The 20,214-nt window shown below is 41.5% G+C and overlaps 2 protein-coding genes across 3 annotated transcripts in view; both read right to left on the bottom strand.

The window, feature by feature from the left end:
• Nucleotides 1-1,800, bottom strand: part of LOC135507139 (CD209 antigen-like protein E) — a 3,586-nt gene extending 1,786 nt beyond the window's left edge. Inside the window, exons 1-4 of the mRNA XM_064926715.1 lie at nt 1,444-1,800; nt 1,182-1,283; nt 126-338; nt 1-2 (exon numbers count right to left, since the gene is read on the bottom strand). The exon at nt 1-2 is cut by the window's left edge and continues 141 nt beyond it. Coding sequence (XP_064782787.1) covers nt 1-2; nt 126-338; nt 1,182-1,283; nt 1,444-1,630 — 504 coding nt within the window. The 5' untranslated portion in view covers nt 1,631-1,800. The remainder of the gene's footprint in view (nt 3-125; nt 339-1,181; nt 1,284-1,443) is intronic.
• Nucleotides 1,801-12,410: 10,610 nt separating this feature from the next.
• LOC135507145 (CD209 antigen-like protein E) lies at nt 12,411-19,947 on the bottom strand. 2 transcript variants are annotated; one of them, XM_064926725.1, is made up of 6 exons: nt 19,720-19,947; nt 14,340-14,438; nt 14,027-14,230; nt 13,765-13,907; nt 13,555-13,655; nt 12,411-13,227 (listed from the first exon to the last, which is right to left on the bottom strand). In XM_064926725.1, exons 1-6 carry the CDS (start codon nt 19,859-19,861, stop codon nt 13,086-13,088), a joined length of 831 nt encoding a protein of 276 aa, XP_064782797.1. In that variant the 5' UTR covers nt 19,862-19,947; the 3' UTR covers nt 12,411-13,085. The 2 variants fall into 2 exon arrangements, with proteins under 2 accessions (XP_064782797.1, XP_064782798.1); XM_064926726.1 differs by lacking the exon at nt 14,340-14,438.
• Nucleotides 19,948-20,214: the final 267 nt, after the last annotated feature.

Genomic DNA, 20,214 nt, shown 5'->3' with positions numbered 1-20,214 from the left:
TTCTACAAGATGATTAACATTAATTTCCTTCAACTTATCACCCTGGATACTTAATAATGAATCAATACAGACACATAACCAGGTATGTGTTGTTAATGATAATGTATTACTGTAGGTTTACTCACTGCAATTGGAAAGCCTGCCGCTAAGAACATCTCTCTCAGTCTGTAGTTGGTCTCTCTCTTTAGTCAGGTTGTTATAACTGGTCTGTAGCTGGTCTCTCTCTTTAGTCATGTTGTTATAACTGGTCTGTAGCTGGTCTCTCTCTTTAGTCATGGTGTTATAACTGGTCTGTAGCTGGTCTCTCGCTGCAGATGAGTTCTTTGAGACATTTCTGTCTGCAACAACAATAAAGGCAAGTTGCTCACTAAAATAGATCACATCAGAACTACTAAATCTAAATTATAAGAACTATTTAAACAGTGAACAGAAATATAAATGTAACATGCAAAGTGTTGGTCTCATGTCTCATGAGATTTAAAAAAAAGCTTATTTCTCTCAAATGTGTTTACATCCCTGTTCATCAGCATTTATCCTTTGCCAAGATAATCCATCCACCTGACAGGTGTGGCATATTAAGAAGCTGATTAAACAGTATGATCATTACACAGGTGCACCTTCTGCAGGAGACTATAAAAGGCCACTTTAAAATGTGTAGTTTTGCCACAAATGTCTCAAGTTTTGAGGGATCTGCATCTGGCATGCTAACTGCAGGAGCCGTTGCCAGATAAATTAATGTTCAATTCTCTACCATAAACTGCCTCCAATGTTGTTTTAGAGAATTTGTCAGTACGTTCAACTGGCCTCACAACTGCAGACCACGTGTAACCACACAAGCCCATGACCTCCACATCTGGCTTCTTCACCTGTTGGATCGTCTGAGGGTGGGGGTGTGCTGAGGAGTATTTCTGTCTGTAATAAAGACCTTTTGTGGGGAAAAACTCATTCTGATTGGATGGGCCTGGTTCCCCAGTGGTTGGAATCTGGCTGCCATGTGGGTGGACCTATGCCCTCCAAGGCCCACCCACGGCTGAACCTCCGCCAGTCATGTGACATGCATAGATTAGGGCCAAATTAATTTATTTCCATTGACTGATATGAACTGTAACTCAGTGAAATCTTAGAAATGTTTGCATGCTGCATTTACATTGCTGTTTAGTATAGATATACTGTAGACTTACAGTAGACAGACAGGCCTATGATCCCAGCCAGTAGGAGAACACACAGCAGCCCCAGACACACTGCAGCAACTCCAGAGGGTCTCTTCCACCACTGAACATGTACTGAATCACAAATGATTAAAGACCTTTGGTAATGTGTTTTTCTGTATCATCCAGAACTGGGACAAATAAAGCTGTAGTACTACAGAGTAATCTCACCTGTTATATGTATTGTGTGTAACTTATTTCCGTGTTTGTGTATGAGTGTATGTTTGTGTGTTACCTGAGTGCTGGTCTCCTGGTCCATTATTAGGAGCAGTGTCTGCTGTCTCTTCTCTCTTGGTGCTGGTCTCACCGTCTCTCAGGGTGTCTGCACTGGCATAAATATCCACAATCCTCTCCTTCATCTCACCTCTCTTAAACTTGACCTTCTTGGTCATATCTGGCACAGCATAGATGTCCTCAGACATCTCCAACAACTTACTGTGTTTTCTGTCTGTACTCAGGTTCTGGTCCTATCGTTGCCCCTCTGTCTGTGTCTGTTTCTGTCTCTGCTCTGGGTCTGTGTCTGTGTCTGTTTCTGACTCTGCCTGTGTCTGTTTCTGTCTATGCTCTGGGTCTGTGTCTGTGTCTGTTTCTGACTCTGTCTGTGTCTGTTTCTGTCTCTGCTCTGGGTCTGAGTCTGTGACTAACTGTTTATGATGTCATCCTCAGAATAAAAGGGAAATGTAGGAAGAGGAAGATCATAAAAGTGTAACATAGTGGTTGAGGTTGGGACCATTTCTGCACCAGTTTACCTTTATAGCTGATTCCTGAGAACAGTGGACTTACTTATCAGGAGAAACTGTAGAACCTCATGTTGTGTCTACTGCAAAGGTCTCTTGTTTGTCTAAAGTCCTGACCTCAATTCGCATCTAATGTACTGACCTGATGTTGTGTCTAATGTCCTGACCTCATGTTGTGTCTAATGTCCTGACCTCATGTTGTGTCTAATGTCCTGACCTCATGTTGTGTCTAATGTACTGATCTCATGTTGTGTCTAATGTAATGATCTCATGTTGTGTCTAATGTCCTGACCTCATGTTGTGTCTAATGTCCTGACCTCATGTTGTGTCTAATGTCCTGACCTCATGTTGTGTCTAATGTCCTGACCTCATGTTGTGTCTAATGTCCTGACCTCATGTTGTGTCTAATGTACTGATCTGATGTTGTGTCTAATGTCCTGACCTCATGTTGTGTCTAATGTCCTGACCTCATGTTGTGTCTAATGTCCTGACCTCATGTTGTGTCTAATGTACTGATCTCATGTTGTGTCTAATGTACTGATCTCATGTTGTGTCTAATGTCCTGACCTCATGTTGTGTCTAATGTCCTGACCTCATGTTGTGTCTAATGTCCTGACCTCATGTTGTGTCTAATGTCCTGACCTCATGTTGTGTCTAATGTCCTGATGTACTGACCTCATGTTGTGTCTAATGTACTGATCTCATGTTGTGTCTAATGTACTGATCTCATGTTGTGTCTAATGTCCTGACCTCATGTTGTGTCTAATGTCCTGACCTCATGTTGTGTCTAATGTCCTGACCTCATGTTGTGTCTAATGTACTGATCTCATGTTGTGTCTAATGTACTGATCTCATGTTGTGTCTAATGTCCTGACCTCATGTTGTGTCTAATGTCCTGACCTCATGTTGTGTCTAATGTCCTGACCTCATGTTGTGTCTAATGTACTGACCTCATGTTGTGTCTAATGTACTGACCTCATGTTGTGTCTAATGTACTGACCTCATGTTGTGTCTAATGTATTGGCCTCATTTTGTGTCTGATGCACTGACCTCATGTTGTGTCTAATGTCCTGACCTCATGTTGTGTCTAATGTCCTGACCTCATGTTGTGTCTAATGTCCTGATCTCATGTTGTGTCTAATGTACTGATCTCATGTTGTGTTTAATGTACTGATCTCATGTTGTGTCTAATGTCCTGACCTCATGTTGTGTCTAATGTCCTTGTTGTGTCTAATGTCCTGACCTCATGTTGTGTCTAATGTCCTGACCTCATGTTGTGTATAATGTACTGATCTCATGTTGTGTCTAATGTCCTGATCTCATTTTGTGTCTAATGTCCTGACCTCATGTTGTGTCTACTGTCCTGAACTCATGTTTTGTCTAATGTCCTGACCTCATGTTGTGTCTAATGTCCTGACCTCATGTTGTGTCTAATGTCCTTGTTGTGTCTAATGTCCTGACCTCATGTTGTGTCTAATGTCCTGACCTCATGTTGTGTCTAATGTACTGATCTCATGTTGTGTCTAATGTACTGATCTCATGTTGTGTCTAATGTACTGAGGGCATGTTGTGTCTAATGTACTGATCTCATGTTGTGTCTAATGTACTGACCTCATGTTTTGTCTAATGTCCTGACCTCATGTTGTGTCTAATGTCCTGACCTCATGTTGTGTCTAATGTACTGATCTCATGTTGTGTCTAATGTACTGATCTCATGTTGTGTCTAATGTACTCACCTCATGTTGTGTCTAATGTACTGACCTCATGTTGTGTCTAATGTCCTGACCTCATGTTGTGTCTAATGTACTGATCTCATGTTGTGTCTAATGTCCTGACCTCATGTTGTGTCTAATGTCCTGACCTCATGTTGTGTCTAATGTCCTGACCTCATGTTGTGTCTAATGTACTGACCTCATGTTGTGTCTAATGTACTGACCTCATGTTGTGTCTAATGTATTGGCCTCATTTTGTGTCTGATGCACTGACCTCATGTTGTGTCTAATGTACTGACCTCATGTTGTGTCTAATGTCCTGACCTCATGTTGTGTCTACTGTACTGACCTCATGTTGTGTCTAATGTACTGACCTTATGTTGTGTCTAATGTACTGAGGGCATGTTGTGTCTAATGTACTGACCTTATGTTGTGTTTCTAATCTACTGGCCTCATTTTGTGTCTACTGTACTGACCTCATGTTGTGTCTACTGTACTGACCTCATTTTGTGTCTACTGTCCTGACCTCATGTTATGTCTAATGTCCTGACCTCATGTTGTGTCTAATGTCCTGACCTCATTTTGTGTCTACTGTCCTGACCTCATGTTTTGTCTAATGTCCTGACCTCATGTTGTGTCTAATGTCCTGACCTCATGTTGTGTCTAATGTCCTGACCTCATGTTGTGTCTAATGTCCTGACCTCATGTTGTGTCTAATGTCCTGACCTCATGTTGTGTCTAATGTCCTGACCTCATGTTGTGTCTAATGTACTGACCTCATGTTGTGTCTAATGTACTGACCTCATGTTGTGTCTAATGTCCTGACCTCATGTTGTGTCTAATGTACTGACCTCATTTTGTGTCTAATGTCCTGACCTCATGTTGTGTCTAATGTCCTGACCCCATGTTGTGTCTAATGTCCTGACCTCATGTTGTGTCTAATGTCCTGACCTCATGTTGTGTCTAATATCCTGACCTCATGTTGTGTCTAATGTCCTGACCTCATGTTGTGTCTAATGTCCTGACCTCATGTTGTGTCTAATGTACTGATCTCATGTTGTGTCTAATGTACTGACCTCATGTTGTGTCTAATGTACTGACCTCATGTTGTGTCTAATGTCCTGACCTCATGTTGTGTCTAATGTACTGATCTCATGTTGTGTCTAATGTACTGACCTCATGTTGTGTCTAATGTACTGACCACATGTTGTGTCTAATGTACTGACCTCATGTTGTGTCTAATGTACTGACCTTATGTTGTGTTTCTAATCTACTGGCCTCATTTTGTGTCTACTGTACTGACCTCATTTTGTGTCTACTGTACTGACCTCATGTTGTGTCTAATGTACTGACCTCATGTTGTGTCTAATGTCCTGACCTCATGTTGTGTCTAATGTCCTGACCTCATGTTGTGTCTAATGTACTGACCTTATGTTGTGTCTAATGTACTGACCTCATGTTGTGTCTAATGTACTGACCTCATGTTGTGTCTAATGTACTGACCTTATGTTGTGTCTAATGTACTGAGGGCATGTTGTGTCTAATGTACTGACCTTATGTTGTGTTTCTAATCTACTGGCCTAATTTTGTGTCTAATGTCCTGACCTCATGTTGTGTCTAATGTCCTGACCTCATGTTGTGTCTACTGTACTGACCTCATGTTGTGTCTAATGTCCTGACCCCATGTTGTGTCTAATGTCATGACCTCATGTTGTGTCTTTGAAAGTTCAAATGTTTGTGACTGGTCTGTAGCTGGGCTCTCTCTGTAGTCAGATTGTTGTAACTGGTATGTAGCTGGGCTCTCTCATTAGTCAGGGTGTTATAACTGGTCTGTACCTCGTCTTTCTTTAGTCAGGGTGTTATAACTGGTCTCTAGCTGGTCTTTCTTATGTCAGGTTGTTGTATCTCGTCTCTGAGTTATTTGAGACATTATCTTCAACAACAATAACGAAGATGTTGCTCACTAAAATATATCACATCAGAACTAGCTGGTTTCTCTATTCAGTAAGGGTGGTGTATCTGGCCTTTATTTTTGTTTTTTACATACAGTGGGGAGAACTAGTATTTGATACACTGCTGATTTTGCAAGTTTTCCTACTTACAAAGCATGTAGATGTCTGTAATTTGTATCATAGGTACACTTCAACTGTGAGAGACAGAATCTAAAACAAAAATCCAGAAAATCACATTGTATGATATTTAAGTAATTAATTAGCATTTTATTGCATGACATAAGTATTTGATCACCTACCAACCAGTAAGAATTCCAGCTCTCTCAAACCTGTTAGTTTTTCTTTAAGAAAACCTCCTGTTCTCCACTCATTACCTGTATTAACTGTACCTGTTTGAACTCGTTACCTGTATAAAAGACACATGTGCACACATTCAATCAAACAGACTCCAACCTCTCCACAATGGCCAAGATCAGAAGGCTGTGTAAGGACATCAGGGATAAAATTGTAGACCTCCACGGGAGGCCGAAGCTGGACTTTCTGCACGTGTCGTGGTGCTGATCTGATTGTCCCTCAGGGTGTCTGCACGAATGTAGATATCCACAATCCTCTCTTCCATCTCACCTCTGTCACACCTTATTGGTCATAACTGGCTTGGTGTAGATGGACTCAGATATCTACAATAATATTTTTCTTACTAAAGCTACGGTGTCTTATAGCAGGGTTTCCCAACCTCAGTCCTGGGGCCTCCCTGGGTGCACGTTTGACTTTTTTACGTAGCACTGCACAGCCAATTCAAATAACAGGACCGAGTTTGGGAACCCTGCCTTAGAGTACACAAGACAATTTCACTGGTTCAGGAGAGTATCTCTGCCCAGTGTCTGAGTCCGAATCTGAGTCCGAATCTGACTGCCTTTGACCCTGTTGTATGTGATGGGGGTTATCCACAGAGCACAGGAAGTGTCAAATATCAAAAGAGGAAGCTAGCAGCAGCAACAACAACATTTACATGGATTTGTGGAACAGAAACATGTCCTATCTGGTTATACAGTAACATGTCCTGGCTGGTTATACAGTAACATGTCCTCTCTGGTTATACAGTAACATGACCTGGCTGGTTATATAATAACATGTACTGTCTGGTTAAACAGTTACATGTCCTGTCTGGTTATACAGTAACATGTCCTGGCTGTTTAACCAGTAACATGTCCTGGCTGGTTATACAGTAACATGTCCTGTCTGGTTATACAGTAACATGTCCTGGCTGGTTATACAGTAACATGTCCTGTCTGGTTATACAGTAACATGTCCTGGCTGGTTATACAGTAACATGACCTGGCTGGTTATACAGTAACATGTCCTCTCTGGTTATACAGTAACATGACCTGGCTGTTTATATAGTAAAATGTCCTCTCTGGTTATACAGTAACATGTCCTGGCTGGTTATACAGTAACATGTCCTGGCTGGTTATACAGTAACATGTCCTGGCTGTTTAACCAGTAACATGTCCTGGCTGGTTATACAGTAACATGTCCTGTCTGGTTATACAGTAACATGTCCTGGCTGGTTATACAGTAACATGTCCTGTCTGGTTATACAGTAACATGTCCTGGCTGGTTATACAGTAACATGTCCTGGCTGGTTATACAGTAACATGTCCTGTCTGGTTATACAGTAACATGTCCTGGCTGGTTATACAGTAACATGTCCTGTCTGGTTATACAGTAACATGTCCTGGCTGGTTATACAGTAACATGTCCTGTCTGGTTATACAGTAACATGTCCTGGCTGGTTATACAGTAACATGTCCTGTCTGGTTATACAGTAACATGACCTGGCTGGTTATACAGTAACATGTCCTCTCTGGTTATACAGTAACATGACCTGGCTGGTTATATAGTAACATGTACTGTCTGGTTAAACAGTTACATGTCCTGGCTGGTTATACAGTAATATATCCTGGCTGGTTATACAGTAACATGTCCTGGCTGGTTATACAGTAACATGTCCTCTCTGGTTATACAGTAACATGACCTGGCTGTTTATATAGTAAAATGTCCTCTCTGGTTATACAGTAACATGTCCTGGCTGGTTATACAGTAACATGTCCTGGCTGGTTATACAGTAACATGTCCTGTCTGGTTATACAGTAACACGTCCTGGCTGGTTATACAGTAACACGTCCTGGCTGGTTATACAGTAACATGTCCTGGTTGGTTATACAGTTACATGTCCTGTCTGGTTATACAGTAACATGTCCGGGCTTGTTATAAAGTAACATGTCCTGGCAGGTTATACAGTAACATGTCCTGGCTGTTTAACCAGTAACATGTCCTGGCTGGTTATACAGTAACACGTCCTGGCTGGTTATACAGTAACACGTCCTGGCTGGTTATACAGTAACATGTCCTGGTTGGTTATACAGTTACATGTCCTGTCTGGTTATACAGTAACATGTCCGGGCTTGTTATAAAGTAACATGTCCTGGCAGGTTATACAGTGACATGTCCTGTCTGGTTATACAGTTCCGCCTGGCTCCTGGCTGGTTATACAGTAACACGTCCTGGCTGGTTATACAGTAACATGTCCTGGTTGGTTATACAGTAACATGTCCTGTCTGGTTATACAGTAACATGTCCGGGCTTGTTATAAAGTAACATGTCCTGGCAGGTTATACAGTAACATGTCCTGGCTGTTTAACCAGTAACATGTCCTGGCTGGTTATACAGTAACATGTCCTGTCTGGTTATACAGTAACACGTCCTGGCTGGTTATACAGTAACACGTCCTGGCTGGTTATACAGTAACACGTCCTGGCTGGTTATACAGTAACATGTCCTCTCTGGTTATACAGTAACATGACCTGGCTGGTTATATAGTAACATGTACTGTCTGGTTAAACAGTTACATGTCCTGGCTGGTTATACAGTAATATATCCTGGCTGGTTATACAGTAACATGTCCTGGCTGGTTATACAGTAACTAGTCCTGGCTGGTTATACAGTAACATGTCCTGTCTGGTTATACAGTAACATGACCTGGCTGGTTATACAGTAACATGTCCTCTCTGGTTATACAGTAACATGACCTGGCTGGTTATATAGTAAAATGTCCTCTCTGGTTATACAGTAACATGTCCTGGCTGGTTATACAGTAACATGTCCTGGCTGGTTATACAGTAACATGTCCTGTCTGGTTATACAGTAACACGTCCTGGCTGGTTATACAGTAACACGTCCTGGCTGGTTATACAGTAACATGTCCTGGTTGGTTATACAGTAACATGTCCTGGCTGGTTATACAGTAACATGTCCTCTCTGGTTACACAGTAACATGACCTGGCTGTTTATATAGTAAAATGTCCTCTCTGGTTATACAGTAACATGACCTGGCTGGTTATATAGTAACATGTACTGTCTGGTTAAACAGTTACATGTCCTGTCTGGTTATGCAGTAACATGTCCTGGCTGGTTATACAGTAACATGTCCTGGCTGGTTATACAGTAATATATCCTGGCTGGTTATACAGTAACATGTCCTGGCTGGTTATACAGTAACACGTCCTGGCTGGTTATACAGTAACACGTCCTGGCTGGTTATACAGTAACATGTCCTGGTTGGTTATACAGTTACATGTCCTGTCTGGTTATACAGTAACATGTCCGGGCTTGTTATAAAGTAACATGTCCTGGCAGGTTATACAGTAACATGTCCTGGCTGTTTAACCAGTAACATGTCCTGGCTGGTTATACAGTAACATGTCCTGTCTGGTTATACAGTAACACGTCCTGGCTGGTTATACAGTAACACGTCCTGGCTGGTTATACAGTAACACGTCCTGGCTGGTTATACAGTAACATGTCCTCTCTGGTTATACAGTAACATGACCTGGCTGGTTATATAGTAACATGTCCTGTCTGGTTAAACAGTTACATGTCCTGGCTGGTTATACAGTAATATATCCTGGCTGGTTATACAGTAACATGTCCTGGCTGGTTATACAGTAACATGTCCTGGCTGTTTAACCAGTAACATGTCCTGGCTGGTTATACAGTGACATGTCCTGTCTGGTTATACAGTAACATGTCCTGGCTGGTTATACAGTAACATGTCCTGTCTGGTTATACAGTAACATGTCCTGTCTGGTTATACAGTAACATGTCCTGTCTGGTTATACAGTAACATGTCCTGGCTGGTTATACAGTAACATGTCCTGTCTGGTTATACAGTAACATGACCTGGCTGGTTATACAGTAACATGTCCTCTCTGGTTATACAGTAACATGACCTGGCTGGTTATATAGTAAAATGTCCTCTCTGGTTATACAGTAACATGTCCTGGCTGGTTATACAGTAACATGTCCTGGCTGGTTATACAGTAACATGTCCTGTCTGGTTATACAGTAACATGACCTGGCTGGTTATACAGTAACATGTCCTCTCTGGTTATACAGTAACATGACCTGGCTGGTTATATAGTAACATGTACTGTCTGGTTAAACAGTTACATGTCCTGGCTGGTTATACAGTAATATATCCTGGCTGGTTATACAGTAACATGTCCTGTCTGGTTATACAGTAACACGTCCTGGCTGGTTATACAGTAACACGTCCTGGCTGGTTATACAGTAACATGTCCTGGTTGGTTATACAGTAACATGTCCTGGCTGTTTAACCAGTAACATGTCCTGGCTGGTTATAGAGTAACATGTCCTTGGCTGGTTATACAGTAACATGTCCTGGCTAGTTATGCAGTAACATGTCCTGGCTGGTTATAGAGTAACATGTCCTGGCTGGTTATACAGTAACATGTCCTTGGCTGGTTATACAGTAACATGTCCTGGCTAGTTATGCAGTAACATGTCCTGGCTGGTTATAGAGTAACATGTCCTGGCTGGTTATACAGTAACATGTCCTGGCTGGTTATACAGTAACATGTCCTGGATGGTTATACAGTAACACGTCCTGTCTGGTTATAAAGTAACATGTCCTGGCTGGTTATACAGTAACATGTCCTGGATGGTTATACAGTAACATGTCCTGTCTGGTTGTACGGTAACATGTTCTGGCTGGTTATACAGGAACATGTCCTGTCTGGTTAAAGTTGCGTCACTTTTTTCTTCTTCTTTTGACTTTGTTCTCTGATTCCTGAATAACTTCCTGGTCTTTTGGGGGAAGTTCCACCCACATACTGCGAAGCAACACAAACATAGAAACATACACACACTAGTTGACATAGGCACTTTACACACACGCTCACATGGATTTTGTATTGTAGATATGTTGTAGTAGATTAGGGGCCTGCGGGCACACACTTAACGTGTTGTGAAATCTGTTGTGAATGTATTGTTATGTTGTTAAAATGGTTTGCTTCTTCATTTTGATAGACCCCTGGAAGAGTAGCTGCTGCCTTGGCAGGAACTAATGGGGATCCATAATAAATACAAATACATGCACCAGACACACAGACTGTCTTTTATGATCTCTTACTACTCTATATCACTGATTAACATATTGGATGTATCTTGATAATATCTCTGGATCAATTTAAAAATGATGAACAACCAGACCCTGGTTTAAATACTATTTGAAATCTTTGAACTACTTTGAGCTTTCGGGACAATTCTATTGCTTCCTTTAAGCCAGGCAAGATCAACCAAGCACAGCTAAAGTATGTGGGTCATATTCAATAGGCACCAAACGGAAGAAAGCAAATGGAAACAGGGAGAGACTAAATGTACCTGTCCAATAAGAATAGCATGTTTTCATTTGCAGTTGAAAACATTTTTCCTCTGGTGTGACCTAATGAATACACAGCCCAGGTCTGCTAATAACCACTAACCACTGACAGACACACAGACAGGAATCTGTTATTAAAGGAAGTCAGTGGTATGGGCTAATATGATTTGACTCAGCAACTCATGCTGAAATCAACTGAAATTACAATACAATAGGTGATCCAGCAATAACCTCCCTAATCTTACTGTGTCCCATAAGTGAAACCTATTTCCTATATAGTGATGAACCCTGGTCAAAATGAGTGCACGAAACAATAGAATATGGTGCCATTTGAGACGGACACTTGATGTTATTTTTCACATTCTATGTAGGACTTATCTGACCTGAAATCACAGGACACTTTTTGTCCATGGATGTAAGGTCACCACAAGTACAACAGCTCATCTATAAAGGAAAAGGCTTCCTTTAATTAAAGATACAACTTCTCTCAGCAACAGGAAATATAGTGACCAGTTACAGTTATCTCCTAGCCTTGCTAACGTTAGCCATCTAGCTAATGTTAGTAGAATTCATAACCAATCATCTGTTTAGCAAATTCATGGTATATTTTAAGTATTGCAAATTCGTAACATATCATACAAAATGGATGACGGGCATCCAGAAATTGATACACACCATATGAAACGTAACATATCATACGAAATTGTGTGTCTTGGATTTACGTACAGAATAATACAAATTGCTTTGAGACCAGCTTGGAAATACAACATTGCGAGTTACATAGGTCTTTATGAACATGAAAATGTATGTTTCTGCAGGTAGTATAAATCCTAAAATACAGAGCCTCAAGCTTTTCAGAACATTTAACCTCGAGTCTTAAAGGAACAACGTTTCATTTACAAGCTGTAGTATTTAACATTTCATGTATCAATTTCCACAAGTATGTAATTAATTTCAAAAGCGTCCCTTGTGAAGTTTCCTCTCAGTACTGTTCAGCCCTCTGTGTGTGTCAAGGTCACACTGTTTTAAGTATCCAATCACATTCAATCAGGAAGCTGGTCGACCTTGTTAAAGAACATTGTTCCTTTATTTATTAATCTGTGACTTTGTTATACTTATTATTAAAGTGATAATCATTGGTTAATAATTGGTCCCACTTTTCTTTTTTTTTACTAAGCAGAAGCCTACGGCAAATCACATGATATGTTTCTAATACAAATAAGGAAGAAACATTTTACAGAGTACAGTATGTCTACATATTCTCCTCTAAATCTAAACACAACAATCACCATTTCTCTTCCTCATTCTCTTAATTTTCTTCTTCCTCCTCTGTCTCTCTCTGACACTAAGGCTCTATCTCAATTAGCCTAGATTCCTCTCCTCTTGTCTCTTCTCCTCCTATCTCCTCCCCTCCTTCTCAACCCTATTAGAGGAGAAGGTCCAAGGTCCCTCCCCTAGGATTCTATTCTCCAATGTGTTTGGAGAAGGAGTCAAAGAGAGAGGATGTGAGGAGGAATTGGGGAAGGTCTCATTGAAAAAGAGCCGTAGGCAACTCTGTAATAAAACTTTTTGGTGAGTTCATCCCTCACTTTAACCACCAGGTGGAATCATCACTTAACCATTCAGCACTGTATCCAACAAGCAATATATATATATATATATATATATATATATATATATATATATATATATATATATATACTGTATATGAGAGAGAGAGAGAGCGAGAGGGATTGTTACACCACTTTCTCACAGATCCAGCTGTTATTTGCGCCACAATTGTCATCATTCCATGTTGTTACAGGGTCACCTTTACTAAAGTATATCTCAGCACAGTCCTCCTGCCTATAATTATCAGGCTGTCCTGTCCACCAGTACCTGGACAACACAGAGATCCAGACAGTCAGACACTGTAATACAAACATCCTCCTCAATTATACACATAGTCCTGTTATAACAGTTTTAAAGACACATTTTGTAAGATGATCATACCATTATACAGAATAGCCCATTTACGATGATATTTATTTTTATATAATGACATTTTATTCTGAAAATATTACTTGATTTCTGTGATACATCTTTAGTTCTCATTGAATGACATCCATGATTAGAAACACACATTTTGATGAACATGATTGGAAGCAATATATCATTGTTGTTTTGTATCTCCATATCACAAGGTAAAATGGTCAAATCTCTCACCCTGTGGTCAGTGTTGTGCCGTCCACCCACTTCCAGATCCCCTCAGTAACAGAGTCAGTCAGACCAATCCAGGCTCTCAGGTGGAAGTTGAAGACAAATGTCTGTTGATAAAGATAATGTAAATTTCAATACATTTATAAAATACAGCACACGTATTAGTGTACTGATGAAAAATAATATTTTCTCTCTCTCTCTCTCTCTCACTCACACCTGTTCCTCTCTGCTGTTTATGATCACCAGATCTGCTCCTCTCTCCAGACAGTCCTGTCTGCTCTCCTCCCAGGTTTTCTTCTCAGTAGACAGGAAGTACAAACTGGAGTCAGAGTATCTCCATCCCTCCTGACAATGCTGCTCTGTTGAAGAGCAAAGGTGAACACATTGAGAAACTTCGCCAGTAGCTTCATACACAGAAGCCCAATGATATATAATTATTGTTGATTTTACTTCTAATTTATCACAGTTTATATCTCACCTATCACAAAAAGCTTGGCTTGAATATGGCCTTTCTCTTTAGTCAGGTTGTTGTATCTGGTCTGTAGCTGGTCTCTCTCTTCAGTCAGGTTGTTGTATCTGGTCTGTAGCTGGTCTCTCTCTGAAGTTGTGTTGATTTTATAAAGGGAGAAACTCTGGGACAAGTTGTTCCTTTTATCCTCAGAATCTTTGATGACTCTGTTATCTACAAAGTATAAACACATAGTTACTAGGTAAAACACCAGGTAAATAGGCTTAGTAACCAGCACCTCTTATAACTGGGTGATAAGCAATGAACTTGGACACAAACTCACAGTAGACAGACAGGCCTATGATCCCAGCCAGTAGAACACACAGCAGCCCCAGAAACACTGCAGCAACTAGGAAGGGTCTCTTCCCTGAGCTATCAGGCTCTGTGGACACACATAATATATTGTTATGTTTTGTGAGTGTGTGTGTGTGTGTTTTACCAGAGTTCCGGTCTCCTCGACCATTATTAGGAGCAGTGTCTGCTGTCTCTTTTCTCTTGGTGCTGGTCTCACCGTCTCTCAGGGTGTCTGCACTGGCATAAATATCCACAATCCTCTCCTCCATCTCACCTCTGTCAAACTTGACCTTCTTGTTCATATCTGGCTCAGCACAGATGACTTTTGACATCTTTAACAATGCCTGGGTCTTTCTTTCATGTAGGTCTACTATACATTAAGTCTCTGCTTCTAGAATTAATGTGGTGGTCTTCCAACATGGCCACCAGGAGGCGTCGTACATCAACTGCAGGCCCTCTATACGTTAAGTCTCTGCTTCTAGTGACATCTCTGTCTCTGAGTCATCTGTGTGTCTCTGTGTGACTGCTGTAGCTGTTAACTCTATGGAAGTATCAACAAAATGACACGGTAGTTGTGGTTATGCTAATGTAAAACGTAGAACAAGTTTGCATAGTTGAATGTGTAATTGTGTGTGTACTTGTGTGCAGTCATAGACTGTTCTCTCTACTGTGTGCAGCCATAGACTGTTCTCTCTACTGTGTGCAGTCATAGACTGTTCTCTCTACTGTGTGCAGTCATAGACTGTTCTCTCTACTGTGTGCAGTCATAGACTGTTCTCTCTACTGTGTGCAGTCATAGACTGTTCTCTCTACTGTGTGCAATCATAGACTGTTCTCTCTACTGTGTGCAGTCGTAGACTGTTCTCTCTACTGTGTGCAGTCATAGACTGTTCTCTCTACTGTGTGCAGTCGTAGACTGTGTGCAGTCATAGACTGTTCTCTCTACTGTGTGCAGTCATAGACTGTTCTCTCTACTGTGTGCAGTCATAGACTGTTCTCTCTACTGTGTGCAGTCGTAGACTGTTCTCTCTACTGTGTGCAGTCATAGACTGTTCTCTCTACTGTGTGCAGTCGTAGACTGTTCTCTCTACTGTGTGCAGTCGTAGACTGTTCTCTCTACTGTGTGCATTCGTAGACTGTTCTCTCTACTGTGTGCAGTCGTAGACTGTTCTCTCTACTGTGTGCAGTCATAGACTGTTCTCTCTACTGTGTGCAGTCATAGACTGTTCTCTCTACTGTGTGCAGTCATAGACTGTTCTCTCTACTGTGTGCAGTCATAGACTGTTCTCTCGACTGTGTGCAGTCATAGACTGTTCTCTCTACTGTGTGCAGTCATAGACTGTTCTCTCTACTGTGTGCAGTCATAGACTGTTCTCTCTACTGTGTGCAGTCATAGACTGTTCTCTCTACTGTGTGCAGTCATAGACTGTTCTCTCTACTGTGTGCAGTCATAGACTGTTCTCTCTACTGTGTGCAGTCATAGACTGTTCTCTCTACTGTGTGCAGTCATAGACTGTTCTCTCTACTGTGTGCAGTCATAGACTGTTCTCTCTACTGTGTGCAGTCATAGACTGTTCTCTCTACTGTGTGCAGTCATAGACTGTTCTCTCTACTGTGTGCAGTCATAGACTGTTCTCTCTACTGTGTGCAGTCATAGACTGTTCTCTCTACTGTGTGCAGTCATAGACTGTTCTCACTACTGTTTGCAGTCATAGACTGTTCTCTCTACTGTGTGCAGTCATAGACTGTTCTCTCTACTGTGTGCAGTCATAGACTGTTCTCTCTACTGTGTGCAGTCATAGACTGTTCTCTCTACTGTGTGCAGTCATAGACTGTCTACTGTGTGCAGTCATAGACTGTTCTCTCTACTGTGTGCAGTCATAGACTGTTCTCTCTACTGTGTGCAGTCATAGACTGTTCTCTCTACTGTGTGCAGTCATAGACTGTTCTCTCTACTGTGTGCAGTCATAGACTGTTCTCTCTACTGTGTGCAGTCATAGACTGTTCTCTCTACTGTGTGCAGTCATAGACTGTTCTCTCTACTGTGTGCAGTCATAGACTGTTCTCTCTACTGTGTGCAGTCATAGACTGTTCTCTCTACTGTGTGCAGTCATAGACTGTTCTCTCTACTGTGTGCAGTCATAGACTGTTCTCTCTACTGTGTGCAGTCATAGACTGTTCTCTCTACTGTGTGCAGTCATAGACTGTTCTCTCTACTGTGTGCAGTCATAGACTGTTCTCTCTACTGTGTGCAGTCATAGACTGTTCTCTCTACTGTGTGCAGTCATAGACTGTTCTCTCTACTGTGTGCAGTCATAGACTGTTCTCTCTACTGTGTGCAGTCATAGACTGTTCTCTCTACTGTGTGCAGTCATAGACTGTTCTCTCTACTGTGTGCAGTCATAGACTGTTCTCTCTACTGTGTGCAGTCATAGACTGTTCTCACTACTGTTTGCAGTCATAGACTGTTCTCTCTACTGTGTGCAGTCATAGACTGTTCTCTCTACTGTGTGCAGTCATAGACTGTTCTCTCTACTACCGCATGGCAAGCGGTACCGGAGTGCCAAGTCTAGGAAATGCTTCTCAACAGTTTTTACCCCCAAGCCATAAGACTCCTGAACAGGTAATCAAATGGCTATCCAGACTATTTGCATTGTGTGCCTCCCCCCCCTGCAACCCCTCTTTTATGCTGCTGCTACTCTCTGTTTATCATATATACATAGTCACTTTAAATATACATTCATTTACATAATACCTCAATTGGCCCGAGCAACCAGTGCCCACGCACATGGCCTAACCGGGCTATCAGCATTGTGTCCCGCCACCCACCAACCCCTCTTTTACGCTACTGCTACTCTCTGTTCATCATATATGCATAGTCACTTTAACCATATCTACATGTACATACTACCACAATCAGCCCGACTAATCGGTGCCTGTATATAGCCTCACTACTGGTATAGCCTCGCTACTGTTATAGCCTCGCTACTGTATATAGCCTCTGTATATAGCCTCTCTACTGTATATAGCCTCTCTACTGTATATAGCCTCACTACTGTATATAGCCTCGCTACTGTTATAGCCTCGCTACTGTATATAGCCTCTGTATATAGCCTCTCTACTGTATATAGCCTCTCTACTGTATATAGCCTCACTACTGTATATAGCCTCACTACTGTTATTTTTCACTGTCTTTTTACTGTTGTTTTATTTCTTTACTTACCTATTGTTCACCTAATACATTTTTTGCACTTTTGGGTCGCATCCTGGCGGGCTGTATCACCGCCAGGTACGGCAAATCCTCCGCCCTCAACCGTAAGGCTCTCCAGAGGGTAGTGAGGTCTGCACAACGCATCACCGGGGGCAAACTACCTGCCCTCCAGGACACCTACACCACCCGATGTTACAGGAAGGCCATAAAGATCATCAAGGACATCAACCACCCGAGCCACTGCCTGTTCACCCCGCTATCATCCAGAAGGCGAGGTCAGTACAGGTGCATCAAAGCTGGGACCGAGAGACTGAAAAACAGCTTCTATCTCAAGGCCATCAGACTGTTAAACAGCCACCACTAACATTGAGTGGCTGCTGCCAACACACTGGCACTGACTCAACTTCAGCCACTTTAATAATGGGAATTGATGGGAAATGATGTAAATATATCACTAGCCACTTTAAACAATGCTACCTTATATAATGTTACTTACCCTACATTATTCATCTTATATGCATACCTATATACTGTACTCTATATCATTGACTGCATCCTTATGTAATACATGTATCACTAGCCACTTTAACTATGCCACTTTGTTTACATACTCATCTCATATGTATATACTGTACTCGATACCATCTACTGTATCTTGCCTATGCTGCTCTGTACCATCACTTATTCATATATTCTTATGTACATATTCTTTATCCCCTTACACTGTGTATAAGACAGTAGTTTAGGAATTGTTAGTTAGATTACTTGTTGGTTATTACTGCATTGTCGGAACTAGAAGCACAAGCATTTCGCTATACTCGCATTAACATCTGCTTACCATGTGTATGTGACAAATACAATTTGATTTGATTTGATTTTGACCTGTGAGTAAGCAATTTACTCTAAGGTGATACCTGTTGTATTGTGGCGCACGTGACAAATAAACTTTGATTTGATTTGCTTGTGTGGGTGTGAGAGATTGTTGTAGTGTTTATTGTTAAACCATTTTCTTGTGTGGGTGTGAGAGATTGTTGTAGTGTTTATTGTTAAACCATTTTCTGCAGCACAATATAAACCATTCCATGTCTCTACATGGTCATCTTGTCCAGAGTACATCTCAACACAGTCCTCCTGTCCAGGCAATGGGACTTGCTATTTGTGATGATGGACGGGATACTATCATACCAGGAAGATATAGATCATAGAGGGGAAGTGGAGAACAAAGATTAGTTGTTAACATGTATTAAATATCATATGTAAACAGCCCCAAGATAATTCAGGGAGTTTCCAGAACTCCTCCTTCCTTTCACCTTTCTGCTGATTTGGACCCTCTGTTTACTCCCAAATATACATCAACATGTTCAGGAGGTCCAGAACTACAAACATGGGTCATTATAATGTCCAGACAATAGACGTGACTACAAACTGCTCCAAGTGGATATTGAGGGTGGGTAGTCTTAACCAGTGAGGATGAGATGATAACAGTAACCACCATGGCTCTCCTCTACATTCACCTTTTAGATATTTAGCAGACGCTCTTATCCAGAAAGATGTACAGGAGCTATTAGGGTTAAGTGCCTTGCTCAAGGGCATATCGACAGATTTTTCACGTAGTCGGCTCGGGATTTCAACCTTTGGCCAGTAACAAAAAGGTTAAGGCCAATCAATCTCAACCGCTAGACGACCTGCCTCCCTCTCTCTTAAGGAACCTGATTGGTCGAGGAAATTTTGAGTGACAGCTGGTTGAGTGACAGGAAAGATCCACTTCCCTTCCCTCTTTTGGGACCCATATGGGGAACAACAATCAAATATGATCATTTGATATTGTGCTTATATGTAACTTGACAACAAAGACTGACTTTCAAAGATTATTAGAACACACAGCAGCCCCAGACACACAGCAGCAACTCCAGAGGGTCTCTTCCACCACTGAACATGTACTGAATCACAAATGATTAAAGATCTTTGGTAATATGTTTTACTATTTCATCCAGGATTGGGACAAATAAAGCTAGAGTACTACAGGGTTATCACACTTGTTTAATATATTGTGTGTGTGTGTGTGTGTGTGTGTGTGTGTGTGTGTGTGTGTGTGTGTGTGTGTGTGTGTGTGTGTGTGTGTGTGTGTGTGTGTGTGTGTGTGTGAGTGCAATCTTACCTGAAGCAACAACTCCATCTCTTGGACTGGACTTGAAGGCTCTTATGTTGTTATATAATTGGCCGTCAATGTCTGTGTTCTTCATTGCACCAGGCTCATCATCATTAAATCTATCTGGGATTTCATAGACTCCCTCTGACATCTTAACACACTTGTGATCAAATACAGTAACTTCTACTTCTAACCTCAACTCTAATGTACATCTGTACCTGTGTCTTCTCCCTGCACTGTCTGTGTGATTTATGGAAGTGAAACTCTTTATCAGTCAACCACAGTGTGATATTAACACAATACTGGCCACCACGTGACTCCCACCAGTGACGACACTACAGTGGTAGGCTTGATTACCAACAACGAAGAGACAGCCTACAGGGAGGAGGTGAGGGCCCTCGGAGTGTGGTGTCAGGAAAATAAACTCACACTCAACATCAACAAAATAAAGGAGATGATCGTGGACATCAGGAAACAGCAGAGGGAGCACCCCCCTATCCACAT

The sequence above is a fragment of the Oncorhynchus masou genome, chromosome 20, assembly GCF_036934945.1.
Source record: "Oncorhynchus masou masou isolate Uvic2021 chromosome 20, UVic_Omas_1.1, whole genome shotgun sequence".
Lineage (NCBI taxonomy): Eukaryota > Metazoa > Chordata > Actinopteri > Salmoniformes > Salmonidae > Oncorhynchus > Oncorhynchus masou.
Note: the sequence above shows the minus strand (reverse complement) of the source record. Positions and strands in the feature narration are given on the sequence as shown.